Source organism: Anguilla rostrata, chromosome 7 (assembly GCF_018555375.3).
Source record: "Anguilla rostrata isolate EN2019 chromosome 7, ASM1855537v3, whole genome shotgun sequence".
NCBI classification, from domain to species: Eukaryota; Metazoa; Chordata; class Actinopteri; order Anguilliformes; family Anguillidae; genus Anguilla; species Anguilla rostrata.
The window spans coordinates 32,551,659-32,573,482 of NC_057939.1; the positions used below are offsets into that span (position 1 = coordinate 32,551,659).

The 21,824-nt window shown below is 40.1% G+C and overlaps 1 protein-coding gene and 1 pseudogene across 6 annotated transcripts in view; one reads left to right on the top strand and one right to left on the bottom strand.

Annotated features, from left to right (window-relative positions):
* LOC135258588 (uncharacterized) overlaps nucleotides 1-9,441 on the bottom strand; it is a 179,126-nt pseudogene extending 169,685 nt beyond the window's left edge.
* A 1,198-nt stretch (nucleotides 9,442-10,639) lies between these two features.
* Nucleotides 10,640-21,824, top strand: part of zfyve28 (zinc finger, FYVE domain containing 28) — a 258,613-nt gene continuing 247,428 nt past the window's right edge. For 4 of the 6 annotated variants that reach the window (XM_064341966.1, XM_064341960.1, XM_064341965.1 and 1 more), the window contains exon 1: nucleotides 10,835-11,296. Coding sequence is in view for 3 of the 6 variants with exons in the window: in XM_064341962.1 (XP_064198032.1) it covers nucleotides 11,261-11,296 (36 nt within the window). In the remaining 3 variants the exon portion in view is untranslated. Of the gene's footprint in view, nucleotides 11,297-21,824 lie in introns of all 6 variants that reach the window. The other 2 variants (XM_064341963.1, XM_064341964.1) reach the window with 2 other exon arrangements.

Sequence of the window (21,824 nt, forward strand, 5' to 3'; positions counted from 1 at the left end):
CACCAGCGACATCTGTTGGTTAAAACGTGAAAGCACTATAGGAAAACAGCAGGTCTGTTCTTTACCCTCATTGTGCATAGAGTGACGTTCAACACTTGATGCTTCCAACTATCACAAGCTAACGGTACCTAGCAAGGCACCATTTCTTTAGTAGGCTAACTAACCTCGTTACAAACTGTGTTATCACTTCATCTCGTCGGTAAGTACATTCTTTTTATATTAACTTAATCAGTGTGTAGGTAACGTTAAACTAGTAGCATGAATGTAACGTTCGATAGATTGTAACATTACATGATTTATTAATCGCCATCGAAATAACGACTTCACTTGTTCATTAATAACGTTAGCTTGATGACATTGATGTGCACGACAACGTGGTCATTTAGCTAACTTAGCTAGCCAGCCAAACAGTCAGTAACACAGATACATAGATATTTTGTTGTTGAAATGTGCCCTGCATTGCAAGGCTATACAGTAAGATTCAGTAGCCAATCAGTAGGCAGTGTTGTGCATATCCCGCTCTTACAGCTTGTTTCCAGCCCAAACCACTGCAAAGAGAGCAAACTTATTTTTGTCAGTGACATTTCCTTCTGACATCTATGACGGCAATCGCAAACACAACATTTATTTTCCCTTTTTGTATAGCTATTTCCATGGATAAAATCGCATTTATTATTATTATTTATTGGTAAAAACATTTATTTCATATCCAGGGAGATAGCCAACTACTTGCACATCACATGACATGTGTAGCCTTTTAGTAATACGATCGCATTTCAGGCTAGAAAATAACCCGTTAACCCAGAGAAATTGCCGAGTTGTCTTGAGTTGAGTTGTCAACGGAATGTATCAAGGCTGGCAGCCCGGATAAAATTTGTTGTGACAGCTGCCGTCCAAAACAAACACCTGAGAGAGGCTGCCTGCGTGCGTGCCTTCCCCAAGGCGTTACGTCATTGTTTTGCAATGCGCAGCTGTCGTAAAAACATGCTGGCTTCGATAAGCGGAATCCATAAGCTCGGAGCCATACGATTCCAATAAATAGGACAACTTGGAACCGGTTCGCGATTCCCATCCCTATTTAAATGTGCCCAGCATTCCTGAGAGGCATCAATTGTAAAGCGCTTTGGATAAAAGCGCTATATAAATGCAGTCCATTTACCAGTCCATTTATCATTCCAAGGCTTGTTGTAAGATTCAGTAGCCAATCAGGACTTGAATACAAGTTTATTGTAGAGTGCAAAAACTTTGATATTATTTATTTTAATTTATTTTGTTGTTGTTGAAAACACAGCATTCCAAGTCCGTACATTGTTGTCAGATTCTTTGTAAGACTATGTTATGCTGTAAATAGTTGTTGATTTTTAAAAATGTGTGTTGAATAAATGACTTATTTATAACACCATTCACATTGCGTAGTTATATTTTCAAATCTCCAGTCAGCTTTTAGCACTGACTTAATGTAGGGCCCTATGGAATCTGTGTTATAGTTTTTTTTAATTCTCAATTCCGCGATTCCGTCCGTGATTCTGTTATCACAGAAACTATAGGGCCCTACCTTAATGCTGACATCAGTTTGTCGCTGGCCTGCGCCGGCCCCCATCAAAAGATACTTGCCACCGGGCCTAACAACTTTTCTGGGGGAAACCCTGTATATAGCAAGCGAAAGTGCTCAACGGTACACGCTCATCAGACTGTACAAATTCACACAAGGATTGCCATGATCCACAACTGTTTCTTAAAGGGTCACTTCGCATTTCTCACTTTCTCATAACAAAACGCTTTGCAAAAAGAAATGGTATCTCATAAAAAACACGTTTTCAACGTACAAAAATGCCAAGTTACTCACACATACAAGACATACACTGTCTATAACTCATTCATTCAAACTGGAAAAGTCTAGGCCTGCCATTAAAAGTATTGATGACGCCAAGTTACTGTACTACAAATAATTTAGGCTATCTTGCCTCATCAAAATTAAATAAACTGTATTCAAAAGCAATGCTACCCAATGTTTCCTCAATTGTTAAAACTCACTTGGCCCTGTGTTTTTTAATCTTACCATTTTACAATGTCATTCAAACTTTGTCAGATCAAAGTGTCAAATATGAAATATTTTATAATTAATAATTGCCCCATGCAACACATTTAAATTCATGTACAAAACTGCTGGTGAATAACTACAGGAAGCATATTCCGCCACCAAACATGTTTATACTTGCTTGTCAACTTCATTTTACTAAATGTACAAGTTCTTCTCTATTTGCTACTTACAGTAAATACTGCATGTAAAATACATATTGTACATACATACATACAAAACTTCTTTATCCCCATGGGGACATTTCCCTCACAGCATGTTACATTCACATTTACGAACAGACATTTATACCAAGAAACATACAGTCGTTCACGCCACAGAACGGCTGGGCAGCTAAGTACATACATATCAATAAAAATTGGACATATAGACTGTACAGGGCAGGCACGGTGGCATAGTGGTTAGCACTGTTGCCTCGCAAGAAAGAGGTTCCGGGTTCGAATCCGGGTCCGACCGGATCCTCTCTGTGTGGAGTTTGCATGTTCTCCCTGTGTTCGCGTGGGTTTACTCCAGGTACTCTGGTTTCCTCCCACAATCAAAAACAAGCATGTTAGGTGCACTCCTGCAGTTGCCCTTACATGTACTGCATGCTTATACACACAGGGCCAAGTGACTTGAAACAATTGAGGAAACATTGGGTAGCATTGCTTTGGAATACAGTTTATTTAATTTCGGTGAGGCACGATAGCCTATATTGTTTGTAGTACAGTAACTTGGCGTCATTTTGATGTCAATACTTTTAATGGCAGGCCTAGATTTTGCCAGTTTGAATGAATGAGTTATAGACAGTGTATTTCTTGTATGTGTGAGTAACTTGGCATTTTTGTACGTGGAAAACATGTTTTTTATGATAAAATTTTGCCTGACAGCTACAGCAGACTGGGGAATCTCCACCAGGAGGATCTCCACGCAGAGGGCCGGAAGCATGTGACCTCCATGTGAAGGACCCAATGATCAAATGGACTGTTATGTCTGTCAACTGAAGAGATTTAGCAGTTTCCTGTACATTGGTTTACTAGGTCGCTGGCTGTTTTTGCACGTTTAGTTCTGTTAGGTATGGGAGAAAAAAATAAATTTGTAAACATGAACTGTCCAGTTGTTAGCAAGAAAAAGCTACTTATTTCATCTTACTATGGTTGCATTTTTATGTGTGTTAATGTGTGTTATCTTATAGTGTGAGCATCTATCGACCAGGTTCGTTCGGTAGACAGACCCAAGTTGCAGGAAACAAAATAGCCATTAGGGAAACAGTTGGAAACTGTGAAGGGACATTTGCACCAATGTACTTAATAGTCGCGATTAAGGAATTCCAATCGTGTTCCTAGTTTACAAGGTGATATTTTAAAAGAGGTCGTATCAATGTAGCCTAACTAAAATGTATTTGTATTAAGTTAGGTTTTTTCTGTTTAGACAGTTATGTGTAATTTTTACAGAATTTGCATTTAAATAGGTAACGGCGTCCAGTCCGCTTGAATAAATATGAAATAACATTTCAGATGGTCGATAATACGACCTCACTCTCACGTTATTCCCCTCAGGTTTATTACCGGAATTTCACCGAAAGTTACGGCAAAGGTTAAAGATTATGGGTCAGATGTTGTCACAAAGTGCATCCCACACATTTAACTGTTTTTCTCCAGGCAATGTCCCAAGCATTGCCTGGAGTGCGTATTCCGGAGCACGGTTGTGTGCAGCATGGAAGTTTGCGGTTTGGGACACAGCCCAAGAGAACCCAAGACTAAGAAGTAATGGGAAACTGTCTCTACTCTTAACATAAGAAAAGAAGAGGGCCCACATTGCACAGAATTTGTTTATAGACCCTTTAAGTGTCTGTTTAATTTTTTCCAACTTTTGCAATTTAAAATGGCTTTAATCCAAAGAGCATGAGAAGGGGGTGCAGAGGATTTCCATCTAAGCAAAATTAATCGTCTTGCCAACTAAGTGACAAAGGAAATTATATCCTTATTCATTTTGGTAAGTTGTAATGTGGGTGAGAAAACCCCAAATAATTCAATAAAAGGGTCTGATCCAATCTGTGGGCTGCTTATTTCTGAGAGTGTGTTAAAGATGTCTATCCAGAAACCAACAAGAGATGGGCAACATCAAAACGTGTACATGATTTGCAGGAGACTGGTTACATCTTACACAGTTCGGGTTCACATCCTTGTAAATTTAGGATAATCTTGCTTTGGTCCAGTGAGCCCTATGAGTTTACATTGAATGAGACCGTGTCGAGCGCAAATAGGAGAGGTGTTTTGAGTGATAGTTCATCAGATATTTCCTCACCCAGTTCCTCCTCCCATAAGGATTTAATGTCATTTAATGGGGTGGTTTGTAAAGAGCAAATTTGGCTATAGATTATTATCAGGGTACCTTTCAGAATAGGAAGTGGGGTAAGAAAAGTGTCAAACTGTGTTTTACCAGGAAGGGTGGGGAATCGGGTCCATGCTGCCGACGTAACTCCGGATCTGTAAGAACCTAAAAAAATGATGTCTGGGGACACCAAATTGAACTGATAATTGCTCAAACGTAGTAAATTTATCGTTAATATAGAGATCTCTAAATCTTTTAATACCGAGACTAGACCATGTTGAGAAAACACTATCAACCGTAGATGGGGGAAAAGCCGGGTTTGAGGATACCGGAGCGGAAAAAGAGGTTGTCTGAAACCCAAAGTGGCGATCTAAATTGATCCAGATCTTCAATGTTGTTTTGGCACATATATTTTTGGTGAAGGAGGAGTAAGGGCCTGTAATGGAGGAGTGAGCGAGGGAAGACAATGATGCCAGTATAGATGAGGCGGCCTCCATCTCTAACCAGATTGGGGGTGGGGATATCTCTCTGCTCTGCAACCAGTACTGAATGATCCTAAGATTGGCAGCCCAATAATAGAACCTGAAATCTGGTAGTGCTAGACCTCCATCTGGTTTGGGCCACTGCAAAAGCAGTTTTCGTATCCTAGGAGTCTTTTTATCCCATATAAAAGGTAGAATTAGGCCGTCAACCTAATTGAAAAATGTATTGGGAAGAAAAATCAGGAGGCACTGAAAGAGATATAAGAATTTAGGGAGAGTAATCATTTTAATAGAATTAATTCTTGCGACTAAAGAGAGGTATAGCAAAGACCAGCGTTCCAAATCGTCCTTAGTACGGGTTAAAAGAGAAGTAAAGTTGGCCTGAAAAAGGTTTTCAAATCTGTTTGTGACGTGCACACCAAGATAAAACTACTATGAGCAATTTTAAATAGCAAGTTCTGTAAAGGGAAACTTTTTGCGGCATCAAGTCGTTTTTTACTAAGATTCAGTTTATACGCTGATAAGTAACTGAAGGATGTGATAGTGGCAAGGGCAGCAGGAACAGAAACAGAAAGGTCGGATGTGTATAACAATAAGTCATCTGCATATATAGACAATTTGTACTTGTGACCGTATCTGACTATACATTTAATGAGGGGGTTGGAGCGAAGTGCTATTGCAAGGGGTTCTATGGTAAGGGCAAACAACAAGGGACTTGAAGGGCAACCCTGGCGTGTCGACCATTGCAGAAACATCCTGATTGAGTGTTATTAGTCCTGACAGAGGCTTGAGGGGATGAGTACAAAAGTCTTATCCAAGTAATGAATTTGGAGCCAAAGCTGAATTTTATTTAGAGTGTAAAAAAGGTATTTCCACTCCACCTGGTCAAACGCTTTCTCCGCATCCAGGCATATAAGGGCCTTAGAGGCGTTGGTGACAGAGGGATTATATATGATATTAAATAATCGTCGAAGATTAAAGAATGAGTGTCTATTTTTAATAAATCCTGTTTGATCAGGAGAGATAATTGATGGGAGGACTATTTCCAGACGCATTGCCAGAAGTTTGGCTAGAATTTTATAGTAAACATTTAACAAGCTATTTGGATGGTATGATGTACAGTCAAGAGGAAGAGTGCCATTTACAAATGCTTCATTGTACATTTCAATTAGAATAGGGGCTTTTTATAAAACTCTGCCGAATAGTTGTCAGGCCCTGGGCTTCTCCCGGATTGAAGGGATTTGACTGTATTAGACAATTCTTCAGCAGTGATTGGTCTAATTGCTCTAATTTTTTAACCAAATCACGGCTGACTAAAGGCACAGCAAGGGGGTGGAAGAAATCATCCAATTATAATATCTCTGATTCATTTTCAGAAGTATATATAGACTGGTAAAATCTTGTGAAATCATCATTGATCCCCCTGGGGTCTAATAATATCCCAGACGATGTACGAATTTTAGGAATCTAGTGTGATGATAATAATTGATGTAACTTGTGAGCTAATAATTTACTGGCTTTATCTCCTTGTTTGTAGTAAGGACTCCTAGACTTGACAAGCAGTTCAGTAACCTGGTCTGTTAGTAATGTGTCAAATTCTGCTTGAAAATTTAAACACTCCTTATCAATATCTGCAGATGGTGAAACGGCATAGATGTCATCTAACTGGACAATACAGCGTGTTAACACAGAGAGCCTATCTTTTTTAAAGTTTGTTCTCATGTGCAGTGTAGGAGATAATTTCACCTCTGAAATAAGCTTTCAAAGATTCCCAGAGATTAGACGCAGATATGTTTGGGGTTCTATTTGTACTTATAAAGAAGTCAGTTTTATTTGAAACAAAATTGACCAAGTTTTCATCACTGAGCAGTTGAGTATTTAGCCGCCAAGATGGTCGTTGGTTATCAACAGTTTGAAAGACTACATCCATAGTAACAGGGGCACAATTCTGACATAAAAGGTTCGGACAACCCCAGCTGAGTTTGGGAAGGTAGTAGATTTAGTGGAGGATCATTCCAAATGTGGGTCTAACCAACAGTTAAAGTCGCCGCCTAAGATCAACATATGGGGAGGACGTTTTGGGGAGTGTAGAGAAAACCGATTTGAAAAAATCACCATTGTCCCAATTAGGAGCATAAATATTAACAAGAAGTACATTCGTATTGGACAGCCTTACCACTGACAATTATGTATCTACCATTGGGATCGGCAATCACAGTAGTACAAGTAAAAGGTACCGATCTGTGAAGTAAAATAGCCAGCCCTCTTGCCTTACTCTGAAATGAGGAATGGAACACCTGACCCACCCATCTGCACCTAAGACTTGAGTGTTGTGATACCTTGAGATGAGTTTCTTGGAGGAAGATGATGTGAGCTTTCAATTGATGAAGGTGGTGGAGCACTTTACTACGTTTAACTGGGTTATTGATGCCTCTGCAATTCCAAGTAAGAAAATTAAAGCCATTCCCTCCAGCTGGATGGGCTACACCAGGCTGAGTCATGGCTTAAGAAAGAGAGGACGTGTAAAGGACAAGGCACAATGTAAACTAAAGAACTTAGTTGACCCTAATAGTGCAAGTTTACAAAACAAAGACAAGTGACGAAGCACAAAAAACATATAAAAACTGTATACAAATAAGGGGGGGAAAACCCCTTCCCACAAAACCTCCCTTGCCGAAGCATCTCCCCAACTGAGATGCAAGCAAAACCGTAAATACAAAAAAGTTTAGAGCAAAGCATTATAACTCCTACTCTGATAACTGTCTGTCTCAGTGTGCCGATTCTCCCTCCCCCCCGACACTCTCTCTGTTCCGTGTGTGCTGCAGTCCAAGTCCCGACTGAAACACACCAGCGAAACGGACAAAGCTATCGAGCTAACCCAAATTATCTGATAAAAACAAAATTATGGACAAATTCGAAGACAATTTTAATTCTGTTATAAGTCCCGACTGAAACACACCAGCAAAACGGACAAAGCTATTGAGCTAACCCAAATTATCTGATAAAAACAGAATTATGGACGAATTCGAAGATGATTTTAATTCTGTTATATCACAGACTTGCCAAATACATGGCGTGACTTCGTTGAAGGACCTTCAGTGCGTATGTTTGGATACACTGTTATTGAACAGAGATGTGCTCGCTTGCTTGCCTAAAGGATTTGGCAAGTTTAATTTTTTAAGCGTGGCCTACGGTATGCAGTCTGCTATCAAATAAATACCAAGAAAAATGGCCAGACGAAGCAATGGTTTTGATTGTTTGCCCGTTATAATCAATAATGGAGGAGCAAGTGGAATTGTTGAACCAAAAAGGAATTAAATAAATAAATGTATCATCGATAAATAAATTGTGTTTGTTTCTTTTATTATCGAACCTTGAACCGCAGACTCTGCATATCTCGGTGATAAACTTCAATGGTGTGGTCGGTGCTCTGACGTTAACATTAGTCATTTTCCCCAAATAGTAGCAAACTGATGCGGGTCTGTGGAAAAGTTTGCCTGTAATGTTTTTCTTGTGCACGTTTCAGACCATGCCTGGCCAAAATCATCACCACATTTGGAGCGCCGCCCCTCTGCACTTTGATTGGTTGAAGGTTGCTTCCTTCGTTTATGCCTAGAACGTAAAGGCATCAGCCAGGCTCTGTTGAACGAAGTGAAAAAAGAGACTGGCTTGCGAGGCTAGAGGAAAACTAACATCAGTTAAGAGAGATTAAGGTCAATAAAATGGCTTAAGTGGTAAAACTGCGACTGAACTATGCAAACACCCACATATTGACATTAGAGGCAGCTTGGATCAAAATAAAATAGTAATGATACAAATAAAAAGCAATAATGTGAGTGGAATAAAAAAAAAAAATACAGTATATGCATATCTGCATTATATCGCATTATAGTGGGAAGTCAACTGCATACACACCAACATGGAATGGAAGTGAGAAAAAAACAGCATTCAAGTATCAGTGAACCCAGCAAAGTTAGCTTCGTCAGCCAACCAACATGCCAGCTAGCCTGCTAACTAGCCTGCTAACAAGACCAGCTAATCGACCATTTGTCAAACACCATGTGGTACAACAGCCATTTTCACGTTTTTTTTAATGAAATCGGACGCAAGAGCCGGGTCCTCGAATCTGTGCGTGGAGTTGTCCAGTAGAGTCAGTCTCAGAACCGCAGGGTAGATGAGGCCAAACTTCATGCCAGGGCAGGCGCGTAGCTGGCGTTTCACAGCTTCAGAGCTAGCCCGCTTCTTAGCCACAGCCATGGTGTAGTCCGCAAATATCAAGACTCTCCTGCCCTTGTAGAGGAGAGGAGATGCTTCTCCAGATCTCTTCAGTATGTTGTTACGGACGTGAAAGAAATGCACCCTGATGACAAATGGTCGCGGATGTTCTCCATTCCGGGGTCGGCTACGCAGGGTGTGGTGGGCCTGGTCTAGCTGCGGTTTCTCCTCCAGGCCGAGCAGCTCCTGAAGCAGCTGGGCGACAAACTCCGTTGGTTGTGGGCCCTCCACTCCCTCCGGTACTCCCAGAAGACAAATGTTGTTCCTCTGCATTCTACTTTCCAGGTCCTCGCATCTGTTGTCAAGGTATGCCACCCTAGTTGTTAGTGAGCCGACGTTAGCCTCTAGCTCGCTAATGCGAGTGCTGTGGTCCGTAGCACCGCGCTCCAGCTCCGATAAGGCTGCTCCATGTGCGTAAAGCTTATTCTGTATACTCTCGATAAATTTTTTAAGCTCGTCTTTGACCAATGATATCTCTGACCTGAGATTGGTAGAGAGAGTGTCAATTTTACCAAAAATATCGGTTTTGAGGGAGCCCATCATAGATTGTAGCAGCTCCACAGTCAGTGTTCCCATGGGGCCAACATTAGCCACAGCACCCGACGGCAGGGGTGAATCAGGAGAGGGCGCGGGCTTGTTGCGGCCTACTCTTGTAGACTTAGTTTTTGGCTGAGTAGAAGTCATTACAAACGTAAATTTCTCAAGTTTGGTCTGAATTGTTTAGAGGTCTCTTCAGACGCCTGACCAAACAGAAATATATGCAATTTTGCAAGATTTAATATATAAATTTGGTAACTGACTCAGGAGTGATAGGGAGACGCTTCCAACAGCACCCCCCGAAATCCAAGGTGATTTAACAACCAAAGAAAACCTAGGCTATTCTGTCCATTTTTTTGTGATCATAAATTTCATTATGTGCAGCACTTTCTGAAACAATGGTTGTTTCGGTCCAGTAGTCTTGGAAAACGATTTATTCAAATGTGCAGATTTTATTACATAATGCATATTTTTCAATTTGCTTTTCATATAAAACGTAACAGTCGTCAATTGAGTTTCAAAATACCATCGAGGACGTTTTATTTTGCCTTCAAAAGTCTGATATTCTACATTCAGTTTAATGGGAGCTTCAATGTTTTGCCCTCAACACAAGCAGTGCAGTTACTTTCGCGACTTGACAAGTTTAGGTCAGCTGAAGGCGTGCCTGGCTAGTTAAATATGCATGTTTATGGAGTAAACCACAGAGAATGGCAATCTCTGGTCCCCTGCTAGGCGGTGAAGGAAAAACGGGAAACAGTCTCTACTGCGCATGTTTTGGGCAAAAGAACTTGCTGTCCATTCAATTCAACGTAAAAAAACAAAGACTGTGGTGAAAACCAAGCTGATTTAACAACCAAAGGAAACCTCATTATGTGTAGCAGTTTGAGAAACGATGGTTGTTTTGGTACAGAAGTCTTGGAGAAAATATTCATTGAAATATGCATGTTTTATTACATTTTTTCACTAGCTGCTTTTCATATGAAACGTAGCGATCGTTAACCAAGTTTCAAAATACCACCAGGGAAGGTCTGTTGGTTATACCTTATTCACTTTAATAGGAGTTCCGGTGTTTTGCCCTCAACATGTGCAGTACAGGCTTACTTCCGGGGCTTCAGAAGCGAAGGTTAGCTGAAGGCGTGCTTGCCTGTCTAGTTAAATATGCAAGTGTATGATTACATAGCCTACTCTAAGGTAGGTACGGAGATGAGAAAAAGGGAAGGTTCAGCGATGTTTTCACAGGTGTAGAACAGCTGTAATTGAGTCTCTTGCCGTTTGTACGGCGGTGAGTGGGACTTGGAGACAACGTTCTTTCGCCGCTATCACGAAGGAAGAGAATAGCCTCGACTCCTACCGCTGCGCAGAAGGAATTCTGCTTCCACACTGCGGATGCGGCATTCCTTTTGCTCTTGTGTAGCACTGACCTATGCAATCTAACGGATTTTTGTTTTCATCTTCAAATAACTTGTTTGATTTTCAAGGAGGTAACTTCTGAAGGTGTATCCCAGGACAAGAAACTAGAAAGTGGGAGGAGCGCCTGGGTAACCCTTCGCTAATTATGAACCGGTTCAGAAAGTGGTTGTACAAGCCGAAGGTAAGTTTTTGACGTGTCGTTTTTATTTCCCTGATTTTATGTGGTAGCCTAGCGTTACTGATGGCTTAAACTGTCGGTGACTGTGGGTTTGCTGTTTAAAAAAAGATCGTGGGTGCTTTATTCTGCGTTTATACGCACACTTCCTCGTGCTATGTCAAGTAGCATATGCTATACATCTGGCAGTGATAATTTACCGCATGAGTGTCAATATATCGTCATTTTACCCATAGTCGGACACTTGCCCAAACCCGGACACGGTCCCTTGTGGCGTATGTCCCGTCCTTTTCATTGAAAATTTCGAAAGGACGTGGGCAAATAATTGTCCGGTATTTAGTGTAATTGAAATACCTTTGTGAGAAATGTCATGTCCATCCAAACATATATGGGCATATTACGAAGTTTCAATTAACATGACCCGGTCCGAGTGCATAAAATGGGCCAATCAGGCACTGGGCTACAATATCGGTACAGTTTACTCTACTCTGGCAAGCTTTGAATGGGGGTGTCCGTCTATGGGTTGGCTAGCCATGCGGCTAGGCTAACCGGCGAAGGTCTTCTAGTTTTCCCACTGGGAAGAAAATAAGGTTAGCTGACCTTACAATATGTATGTGTTTGTGAAAAGTGGTGCTTTGTTTCAAGCGGTTTATTTATCGGCTAAACGGACATGGAACAACAAAGGCACACATTATTATACGAAAATAGGGAAAAAGCGTCCGTTTATGGGTAACCTGATAGTGGCAGTTCTGACTAAAAGAACCTGCTTGTGGTGGTAACTCTGTTGAGCGATTTAGAGACTTCTCTCAGAACAGTTACTGTACCAGACAAGACAAAATACTAAATGCAGTCTCATACATTCTGCGTAATGCTGACTGGCTCGGTGTCGTAATATCTGAGGATCCGTTATTTATTTATTTTATTATTACTATTATTACGGTATTATGATGGTGCCACTCAGGGGAAGTGTCTAACTGTCATGTCCTTGGTTGTATATTTTAAAGATTGCATGCAATTAATACAAAGATGGAAATCTTGTTAATTTAGCCTACATTATTGTCTGCTTTAACCTATTTATATCCTACACAAAGCGCTGTCGGCCCTGTCCGCAACGGCTGCTAGCATTTTTGCTGTCATCGATGATTAAGGTTTTTAATTTACATTTATAACCACGATAGTACAGCCTCATCTGACCGACGTTGTCTCGACATCTGTCATATTCATCTGCACAACACCGTATTCAGATCGTTTGCACATCGGCAAGACGCCGGTCTCCGGTCGAGAGCGATGGTTCTCCGATCTCGGGCAGACGGTAGCATTTTGTGGCACGGTGCATTTCATTTATTGTGACGTCACCATTTTCGTTTCTCCCTACCTCCCCCTCTCAAATGACTCCTGCTCAAAATGATTTAGGCTACAGTTAAGCAAGATAATTTCTGTTTGTGTGAGTTTTAAGCTAAACCTATTGTATGACAAAGAAATACAACTCCCAAAAATTGCAATACATAGGAATACATGATAGAATTAGAAACACTACAAATAAATTGTGGATTAAGGCACAGTCTGTTATAAGAAGTTGTAAGCACAAGTACCTAACAATGATAATCACAGGACTATCTGAGCATGACATAATCAGTGAAAGTCAAGTCACATTCCACTTTGCTGGTGCATCACCATTTTTATCCATTCATTTTTTACATTAGCAATACAATTCCAACTATACAACCTGTACCTAGTTATGTAGTAAAAATGTCCTTTTTATCCTCCAGTGGTTATTTTTTCAGTACCTTTTTTTCTGTGCCGGCAAATAAGTCAGAGGTGGTCCAGCACTATAGCTTTTGGCTGCTAAGGGGACGTGTATCGACCACCCCATATAAATGAATGGAACTTGACATACATTTGCTAGCATACTGTTTAAGTGTCCTGTCTCGTGTATTTGAGGTTAAAATGAGAAGGGGTAGTCGCTATCAGCACGTCTAGAAATCCGTACATATTCACTGTTGCAACTCAAGTCGCAGGACGCAAAATAGTCGTTAGGGCAAAACTGAGCTTTAGAATGTCGGCAGCAGTGTATGCGTGTGAGCTCGACAATACATTTATGACAGAAAAGGTAGTTTGTCGCCATTTTTTTAGTTAATTACAGTGGTGATAGAAGTGACAAGAATTAAAGCCGCAAGCGGCGTTGGGAGGGGTCCAAGCATTGGCAGCATCGCGCCCCCTATGGAGCGATTTTAAAATGGCTTTGTCCTCATGATCATATGCCTTCACCCAACATATCTACTGAATATCATGATGATCGTATAAAATATTGATGACTTATGGCCAATTTTGTGCTAAGAGACGCTGTCGGATGACTTAGTTACGTCGCCATGGATATGTCCTGGCCGCTTCCCGTTAAGCCATTTACTCTGTCGTAACATTTAGATGGCATGTCGTAACACTTAGATGGTCCGGCGTGTATGCACAGCTGCAGTGTTTCTGTGCCGCAACTAAAAAAGGCGTCACACTAGTGTTGTCACGAAACCAAAATTTTGACTTTGATACTGATACCAGGTTTAGTATTACAATACTCAATACTGAAATGATACTTGAAACTTAAACGATGCTAAATCGATACTCGGTACCTAACGATACTGAAATTACCTTAATAGATGAGAAACGTAATGTCCACAAGGGTTGACCTCATTTTCGAATTCATGGTTTATCAACAACCTGGTTCATTAACAACCTTTAAGTTGAAGCCTGTTCAACATATTAATATGCATAGGCCTATAGTGTTACAACACTGAACAATAGAAAAATATGTTAAATATATTTCAAAAATTAAACAGTTGTAAAGTAAATAATCTTTAAAACAGGTCTTTCACCTTTAAATAGATTTAAAAACAGCACATTTTAATAACAATACAGCATCTAGCTATAATAAAATATTTCCAGATTGGAACACCTATTGCTACTGAAGTGAACTGAGTCAAAGCTTGCACTGTATCAAGGAGCTGAGTGCACAAGCGCAAGTCACCTCACTTGGCAACCTTAGTTGCTACTGCCTTCTAGTGAAGATTCTGACAAATTACACTTTCCATCCTCTCAATCAGTAATGCGGGAGACAATTTTCCCTGGCTTTTACATTTGACTCAAAACTACCGAACGTCGGAATATTCTAATACCGAACCGTTTCTTTTTTTTTTTTTTACTGAGAAAGTGCTGAAGTTTTGGTATACCGTGCAACACTACATCAGACACATATTCCAATCCATTGCTCAGCTTAGCAGAGAATGCACATTTCAGAGTGCCACAGAGACAGATGGAATAATAACACATGAATGCACATTTCAAATAATAAATACGACATTGAGAAAAAACGGAAAAAAAGATGTAATATCAACTCGCGATCTGCGTGCTGCTCGCAAAGTAGCCTACCGTTTTATTTATTTAGACATTGGCAGATAAGAAAATTTTTGGTTACGCTGACCTATAAAACACTATTCCAAAAGCAAAATCAGACATGTTATACATCGTTAAAAAGCTTATACTCTCACCTACTGAATAAATGAATTGTCAATCAAGCCAAATTGTACTAAAAAGGGCGACAACGCCGTAAGCAACAGGTGTGGTATTACGCACAGCTATTTTTGAAGGTAGCCGACGCAGGCGTCACATTTGCGCCTATATTTCACAAACGGATTGTCCAAGACAATATATGACCACTCATTCGCAAAAGGGACGTCTCTACGCGTAAACCCGATGGTAAGATCGTATATTTATTAAATGCGTAGTCCCAGATATTGACTGTATAATGACATGGTATAATTTTTAAAAAAAACGTCGTCTCGTTTATTTCGTTATTCAGTGAGCAGCGTTTTCACTGCTATTGGCATATTTTAGGGATAATGTCTGGTTTATCTTGTTGCTACGGAATATCACATTACATTATATTACAGGCATTTGGCAGATGCTCTTATCCAGAGCGACGTACAACAAAGTGTATAACCATAACGAGGAACAAGTGTGTCGAAAACCCTAGAGGGCAGTAGCCTACCGTTCCAAGTGCAGGGAACAACCACATAGTTCAACTTGGACCCTGTAGGTTAAACTGGTTAACACTAACACAAACAAGAACAGCAACAACGCAGTCTATGCAAAAATACAAGCAATAGTTAAGACGAGTGCATTAACTAAGTCACCTACGAAACAGCTAACTAGTTACAACCCTAACCTTACAGTCAATTTAGAGATTAAATTGAGAATACGATTTCTCTCAGCATAATGACGGATTTAAAGAGTAAACAAACTCACCCGTTATTGTCTTCAAATGGATCCATGTCAAAGATAAGTAATGATTCATCCTCTTAAAGCTTTACCGCAGCGTATTATTTATTTAGACATTGGCAGAGTACAGCATAAATTGCGTCTTTTGTGAATATTCAACGTTAGAAATTGCAGCGAGAAACTGCAGCTGTAGACACAAGATAGCCTGTTATCTTATGGTAGCAACGGAACGAAGCGGACTATATATGTATTAGGCTACCGTCATTGTTTCATTATACCAGCGTGTTTTCGCACGTTTGCACAGAAACTCAGAACCTATCAATAAAATGGTTTAGCTATTTCTCAGCATAATGACAGATTCAAAGACTAAACGAACTCACCCGATACTGTCTTCAAATAATGTCTGGCACTGTCTTCCACTGCTTCCCCGACGTTCAGACCGTCCCCTCACTGATAAAAGCTAGACCCTACGGTGTCGGATTACTTGCGTCGCCATGGATGTCGCTTGCCGTAAAGAAGTTTACTAGATGTCGTAACCGTTTAGATTTGGAGCCACAGCTCTTCCGCACCCCACCTAATAAAAACGGCCAAATGGCGGGCAAACCATATGGCGGACATAGGTGGTCCCAATAGTAAAGTTGTAGAGCACATTCAGATGCATCGGTCGATGAAGTTTTGTGTTGATCAGACTTGCGGTGTGGCAGTTATGGCCTTTAAAAGTACGACCCTTTGTTATAGCGCCACCATCTGGTCGACATAGGTGATTTTTCGTGCCTGGGTAGTGGGGGGCCATAGGAACCCACCTACCAAATTTGGTTGGTCTACAACTTATGGTTGCTGAGCCTCAGACATTTTAGCGGAGAAAACTTCCACGCCCCAACTAAAAAGTCTAAATGGCGGGTAAACAATATGGCGGACATAGGTGGTGCCAATGGAAAAGTTGTAGAGCACGTTCAGATGCATAGGTTGATGAAGGTTTGTGTTGATCTAACTTATGGTGTGGGAGTTATGGCCTTTTACGCAAAACCCTTTGTTATAGCGCCACCATCTGGCCGACATAGGTGATTTTTAGTGCCTGAGTAGTGGGGGGCCATAGGAACCCACCTGCCGAATTTGGTTGCCCTAGGACTTATGGTTGCTGAGCCTCAGACACTTTTAGCGGAGAAAAATAATAAGAATAATAATAATCCTAACAGATACAATAGGGTTCCAGCAGCTTCGCTGCTTGGACCCCTAATAATAATAATAATAATAATAATAATCCTAACAGATACAATAGGGTTCCACCAGCTTCGCTGCTTGGACCCCTAATAATAATCCGAACAGATACAATAGGGTTCCACCAGCTTCGCTGCTTGGACGCCTAATAATCCTAACAGATACAATAGGGTTCCACCAGCTTCGCTGCTTGGACCCCTAATAATTAAGTGGTACTGTGCTGTTAGCCTTTACTGATCGCCGTATAGGGTTAATGTGAAGTAACGCAACATGACAACGCTAACCCATGAAAATGTACTTTGAATGGTAGGCTACTTGCTCAATCGAACGGTAAATGTGAAAAACATTCGATTATCAGCGGCACCAAAATTTCAATAAACGGCAAAAGTCCAAGTATTGAATGAAATCTTTGAATGAAAAAGTTACATATTTTCTGAATTGTTATCGATTCCGCTTGGTCACTGTGAGTGAAACTAGGCGATATGAGCGTATAGTTGCTATGGACATTAGCCTATGTCAAAAGGATTCAGCCTAGTTGTTTGCTACCTAAACTTGCTCATCGCCGTTAATAAATGTATATGTATGAAGTTGTTTTTTTTTTACATTTAGACAGTTTATTATCTGTATGTTTACAGGACATACATGTAAATAGGTAACGATGTTGCTGGGAAAGCGGAGACATATACAGTGACGTAATGACGTGGCTCTCAAGCCCATGGAAAAGCAAACCGGTTTTTAGAAGGTTGGCAAGTTGAACCAACTGCGAACCGAGACTAGTACCAGCCTAGAACTAGCACTAGGTTCCCGTTGGTGGAAGAGAGGTACCAAAGGACAGAAAAGATAGCATAAATTAATGCACTGTTAAAGGTGATGTAAGTAACATTCCAATGTAGACAAAAAATAAAATTAAAATAAAAGCATCCACAGAGCTTGCAGAAAGATGCAGGCTAAAAGTGCTAGGCCTACTTTTCCTCCAAAAATTATACTGACAATGAATTTGTAATTTTAAATTTCATGGGTTCTCCACAGCCAAACGCCGATATACCGCAAGGAATGTTTAGAATCCAATATGCAAATCACTAATGACATATGTTAGGCTATATATATCCTTGGTTCAACAAACATTTCAACTTCAGGGTTACTGACTTTTACATTGTGAATAGATTTTGAGCATGACAAACTTGTGCAGAGAAGTCCAGTATTTATGGAACAAATCACATTTGATCGAAATACGGGATGTTCTGGATAATACGAGACATTTGACACCCCAATCAGAGAATGTACTAAAACACTATTAATTAGTGGTCCACTATGTTGTGTGAGAGCATCTGATCTCGGTCATTTGCATGTGTCTCATAGACGGCCATAACCATTTATTAAACCTTTCGGGGGACCAAATATGTCCAGGGATGAAGGTGGTGTGTGAGGGGGTATTTTAAAAAATGGATGATATGCATTTCATGAGTTTTAATGACACATTTTAATGACACATTTGCACAGTAATAATACAAGAATATTTGTTTTAGAACGTCTGATGATTTAAAAAAAAGCACGGATCGTAACACTATCCTAAGGGCGGACAGTTTCCATCCTAGACCAGTCAGAACTTTTCCCCTGTGGACATTGTAACCATTGCCCCAATGTATTCCCTTTTTATATCCTCATAGAAGGTTATCTTCGATGTGTCTGGCTTACCTAACAGTGTACCACCAATATATTTCTTTTTTCATTTTTTCTTCCTTTTTACTTGTATTTTGTTAAATTATATTGGCGCCAGTGTTAATTTTATTTATTTATTTATTTATTTATTTATTTATTTTTTTTGAATTCATGATGTGATTGTTGACATTGTACATGTGTCATTTGTGAATGAGACTAATTGCTGTTTGTTATTGTTGTCTTATGTCTTGCACCTGTGTGTGCCGTTTTTGTATCCCCTGATGAAGGCAGTTACTGCCGATACGCGTTGGGTTAGCCCAAAATAATAAAGGCTTTTTAAATTGCTAATCTGGAGATTGAGTGCTTTGGGATTTTTTCTCTCTTTTTTTCCCTCTCTTTCTTGCAAAGTTTTTTTCTGTTGCTGATAACTACAGTATATGATGGTAGGCGTAGCAACTACTGATTAAATTTCGGGACAGTAAGCATAGGACCAACAGGAACATAGGTAGCCTACTGGTAATTATGACTGCTTTATAATATCTTCCCTGAAATTAAGTAGCATGTGAATCCCATTGACCTCAGAAATCTAAGTATTGTAATATGAATTATAATCTAGATATTGAGTCCATGGTTCAGTTAATAGTTCATGTACATATCTACTGTATGTAAAGAGAAATTATTAAAAAAAACATTATGGGCTCTATCTTACACCCAACGCAAAGCGGCACCAAGCGCAACGGAAGTGTCTTTGCTAGTTTCAGACTGACACAGTTGTTATTTTCTCATCCAGCGCCCACGTTGTTTAAATAGCAAATGTACTTGCGCCCATTTGAGCGCCCATGACGCCCATGGTCTTAAAATGAGGTGTGGTCAGGCGCATTGATAGCGCATTGCTATCTTGAGGCAGCGGAAAGCGATTGCGCCGTTGACCAACAAAAACCTGGTCTTGGCGCAGTATTTTACTGTTATTTTAAGGGCGCATTATTAAGATAGTAATATGCGCCTACATAGGCGGGTGCACAATGCGCGATATTTAAAAAAAATACATGTCATAATGGTTCCATTTCTCTGCAGAGAAGCATTCTTTCCGACTACTTAGTAAATCCGCCATTATAATAGCAATCCGCCAAGATGCAAGCGCACCTGGCTTTTAAAGGGAATGGGAGATGACACTCTGATTGGTTTATTTCATGTTACACCCAAAACACACCTATGATTAATTAAGAGACTAAGTAAGGGTTGGGTTGGTTTCCGGTTTTGCGGGTCCGGTCTGGTGTACGAACTGAAACCGGTTTGATTTTATGCAAACCGACTGAACTGGAATTTGTCATTATGAGACGTTCTGGCAAATTAAAAAGTAGGCCTAGCCTACATCAGCAACCTGTGCTGACGGCGCTAAATCCAACTTGTATTGCATTAGTATTAAGCAATATGACAATGTGATTAACATAACATCTTGTTTGTTCAAAAACGGAGCCACTAGTGTCTGAGTGCAAAAAAATAAAAAAAGATTGACAGGCTGTGTGCAATTTAGTGCCGAGGCCGGAAACAAGGAGATCAAATTTAATTTTACAACGGCTTGGCTGAATACTCTATTCTGATTGGTCCAATGGTGGGAATTATTTCTCAGTAAAGGGACACCTCGGCCTTTTAACAGTTCTAAAATCAGTGTGCTACAAAATCCAGCAGTTTAAACAGCAACATTATTCTTTAGCTTTTGAATTGTCCTTTTTAATGTCCAATTTCACAATTGATGGCAACGTTGAACCACATTTCTAGTTACCGTTGCTAGCTTTACAAATCGGAATCGTCCGTTATTTGGACAGTAGAATAGGCGTTTCGCATTTAACTCATGACTACGGACGCATTTTCATCCGTATGTTTGTGAACGATTGCGTTTATAGTAACCGCTGTTTTGAATACAATTCAGTAGGTAGCTAGCCGGGATAACTAGCATGGCGTGAGACCTAAAACCAAGAATTTTAATATTGGCTAGGTGACAAGTGACGACAAACCTATCATAAAGCTAGCTGGCATTAAAAACCAGTTTCAGAGGGTCTTAAAAAGACATTGTCTACACTGCACGACCACGCCATTTACAAAGCAAGACAGTGCAAGGGAGATTAATTTGATTGACTTATGGTTTCATGCAGTTTTACAAAATAATGTAATGACAAAAATGACCAAAATTGGTTCTAATTGCATGGTATAAAACGAGAAGGAACTGTTTTTTCTTGATAGAATCATTGTTTTCGTAGAATTAATGACCAAAGGTTTTTGCTTAACAACGGTGCAAATAGAACTACCAACCTGAGTTTTTGCACAACAATGGTACAAATAGAACTACCAACCAGAGTTTTGCTTGACAACGGTAAAGCCGCTACACTCTCATTCATGTGCTCTCATTATGTTCCACTCGGGAGTGGCTGAGTCACGTGCGGCGCCTAGTAGTAAAGTTCGGTATTACCGGTCCAGTCTGGTATTTGGCTTAATATTGAACCGGTTTGAAAATGTTTACATTGGCCCAACCCTAGACTAAGTACAACCCCTTTGAACCACACGCCTTATTTTGCGCTCAGATTATCCGCCGTTAAACTAGCAAAAGTAGATTTGGACACGCCCTAAATGCACTTGTGCCATGCGCTTTAGACCGTGTGCTTAGATCGTTAAAATATAGGGCAATGACTTGTAAAAAAACAAAAAACAAAAGGAATATCAAATTCTGCTGCTGCCAGTAAAATTACAAATGCAATTCAAAACCCTTCTGCTAACCTACAGTGCGCTTCATGGTTTAGCTCCAGCCTATCTCACTGATCTTCTCTTGGACCACACACCCACTCGCTCGCTTTGCTCCTCCTCTGCAAGACTTTTAATTGTCCCCACATCTCGCCACTCCACTCTTGGTGGTTGGGCTTTCTCCTGTCCATCACCCAAACCATTTTTAATATCATGTCCATATATGTAGTGTCTTGTTGTTTTTTAACCATTTTAATATCATGTAAGGTGACTTGATTGTTCAGAAAGGCCCCTGATAAATAAAATGTATTATTATTACTATTATATTTTAAATTCCCTTTGCTGTGTCCCATTTTGAAATGAGACTTAGGAATTTAGGAAACATTGGGTAGCAGCATTGCTTTAGAATACAGCATGTTTAATTTGTGTTAGCTAAGATGGCCAATATTGTTTATTGTAACTTGGTGTAATTTTGATATCAGTGCTTTTAATGGCAGTCTTAATGACTATAATGGCAGTCTTAAGCACTATAATGCTTTGTATGTGTGAGTAACTGGCCATTTTTGTATGTTGAAAACATGTTTTTCTTCAGATATAATTACTTTTTGCAATGTGTTTGCTTTGAGAAACGGTTGTGGGTTACAGTTATCCT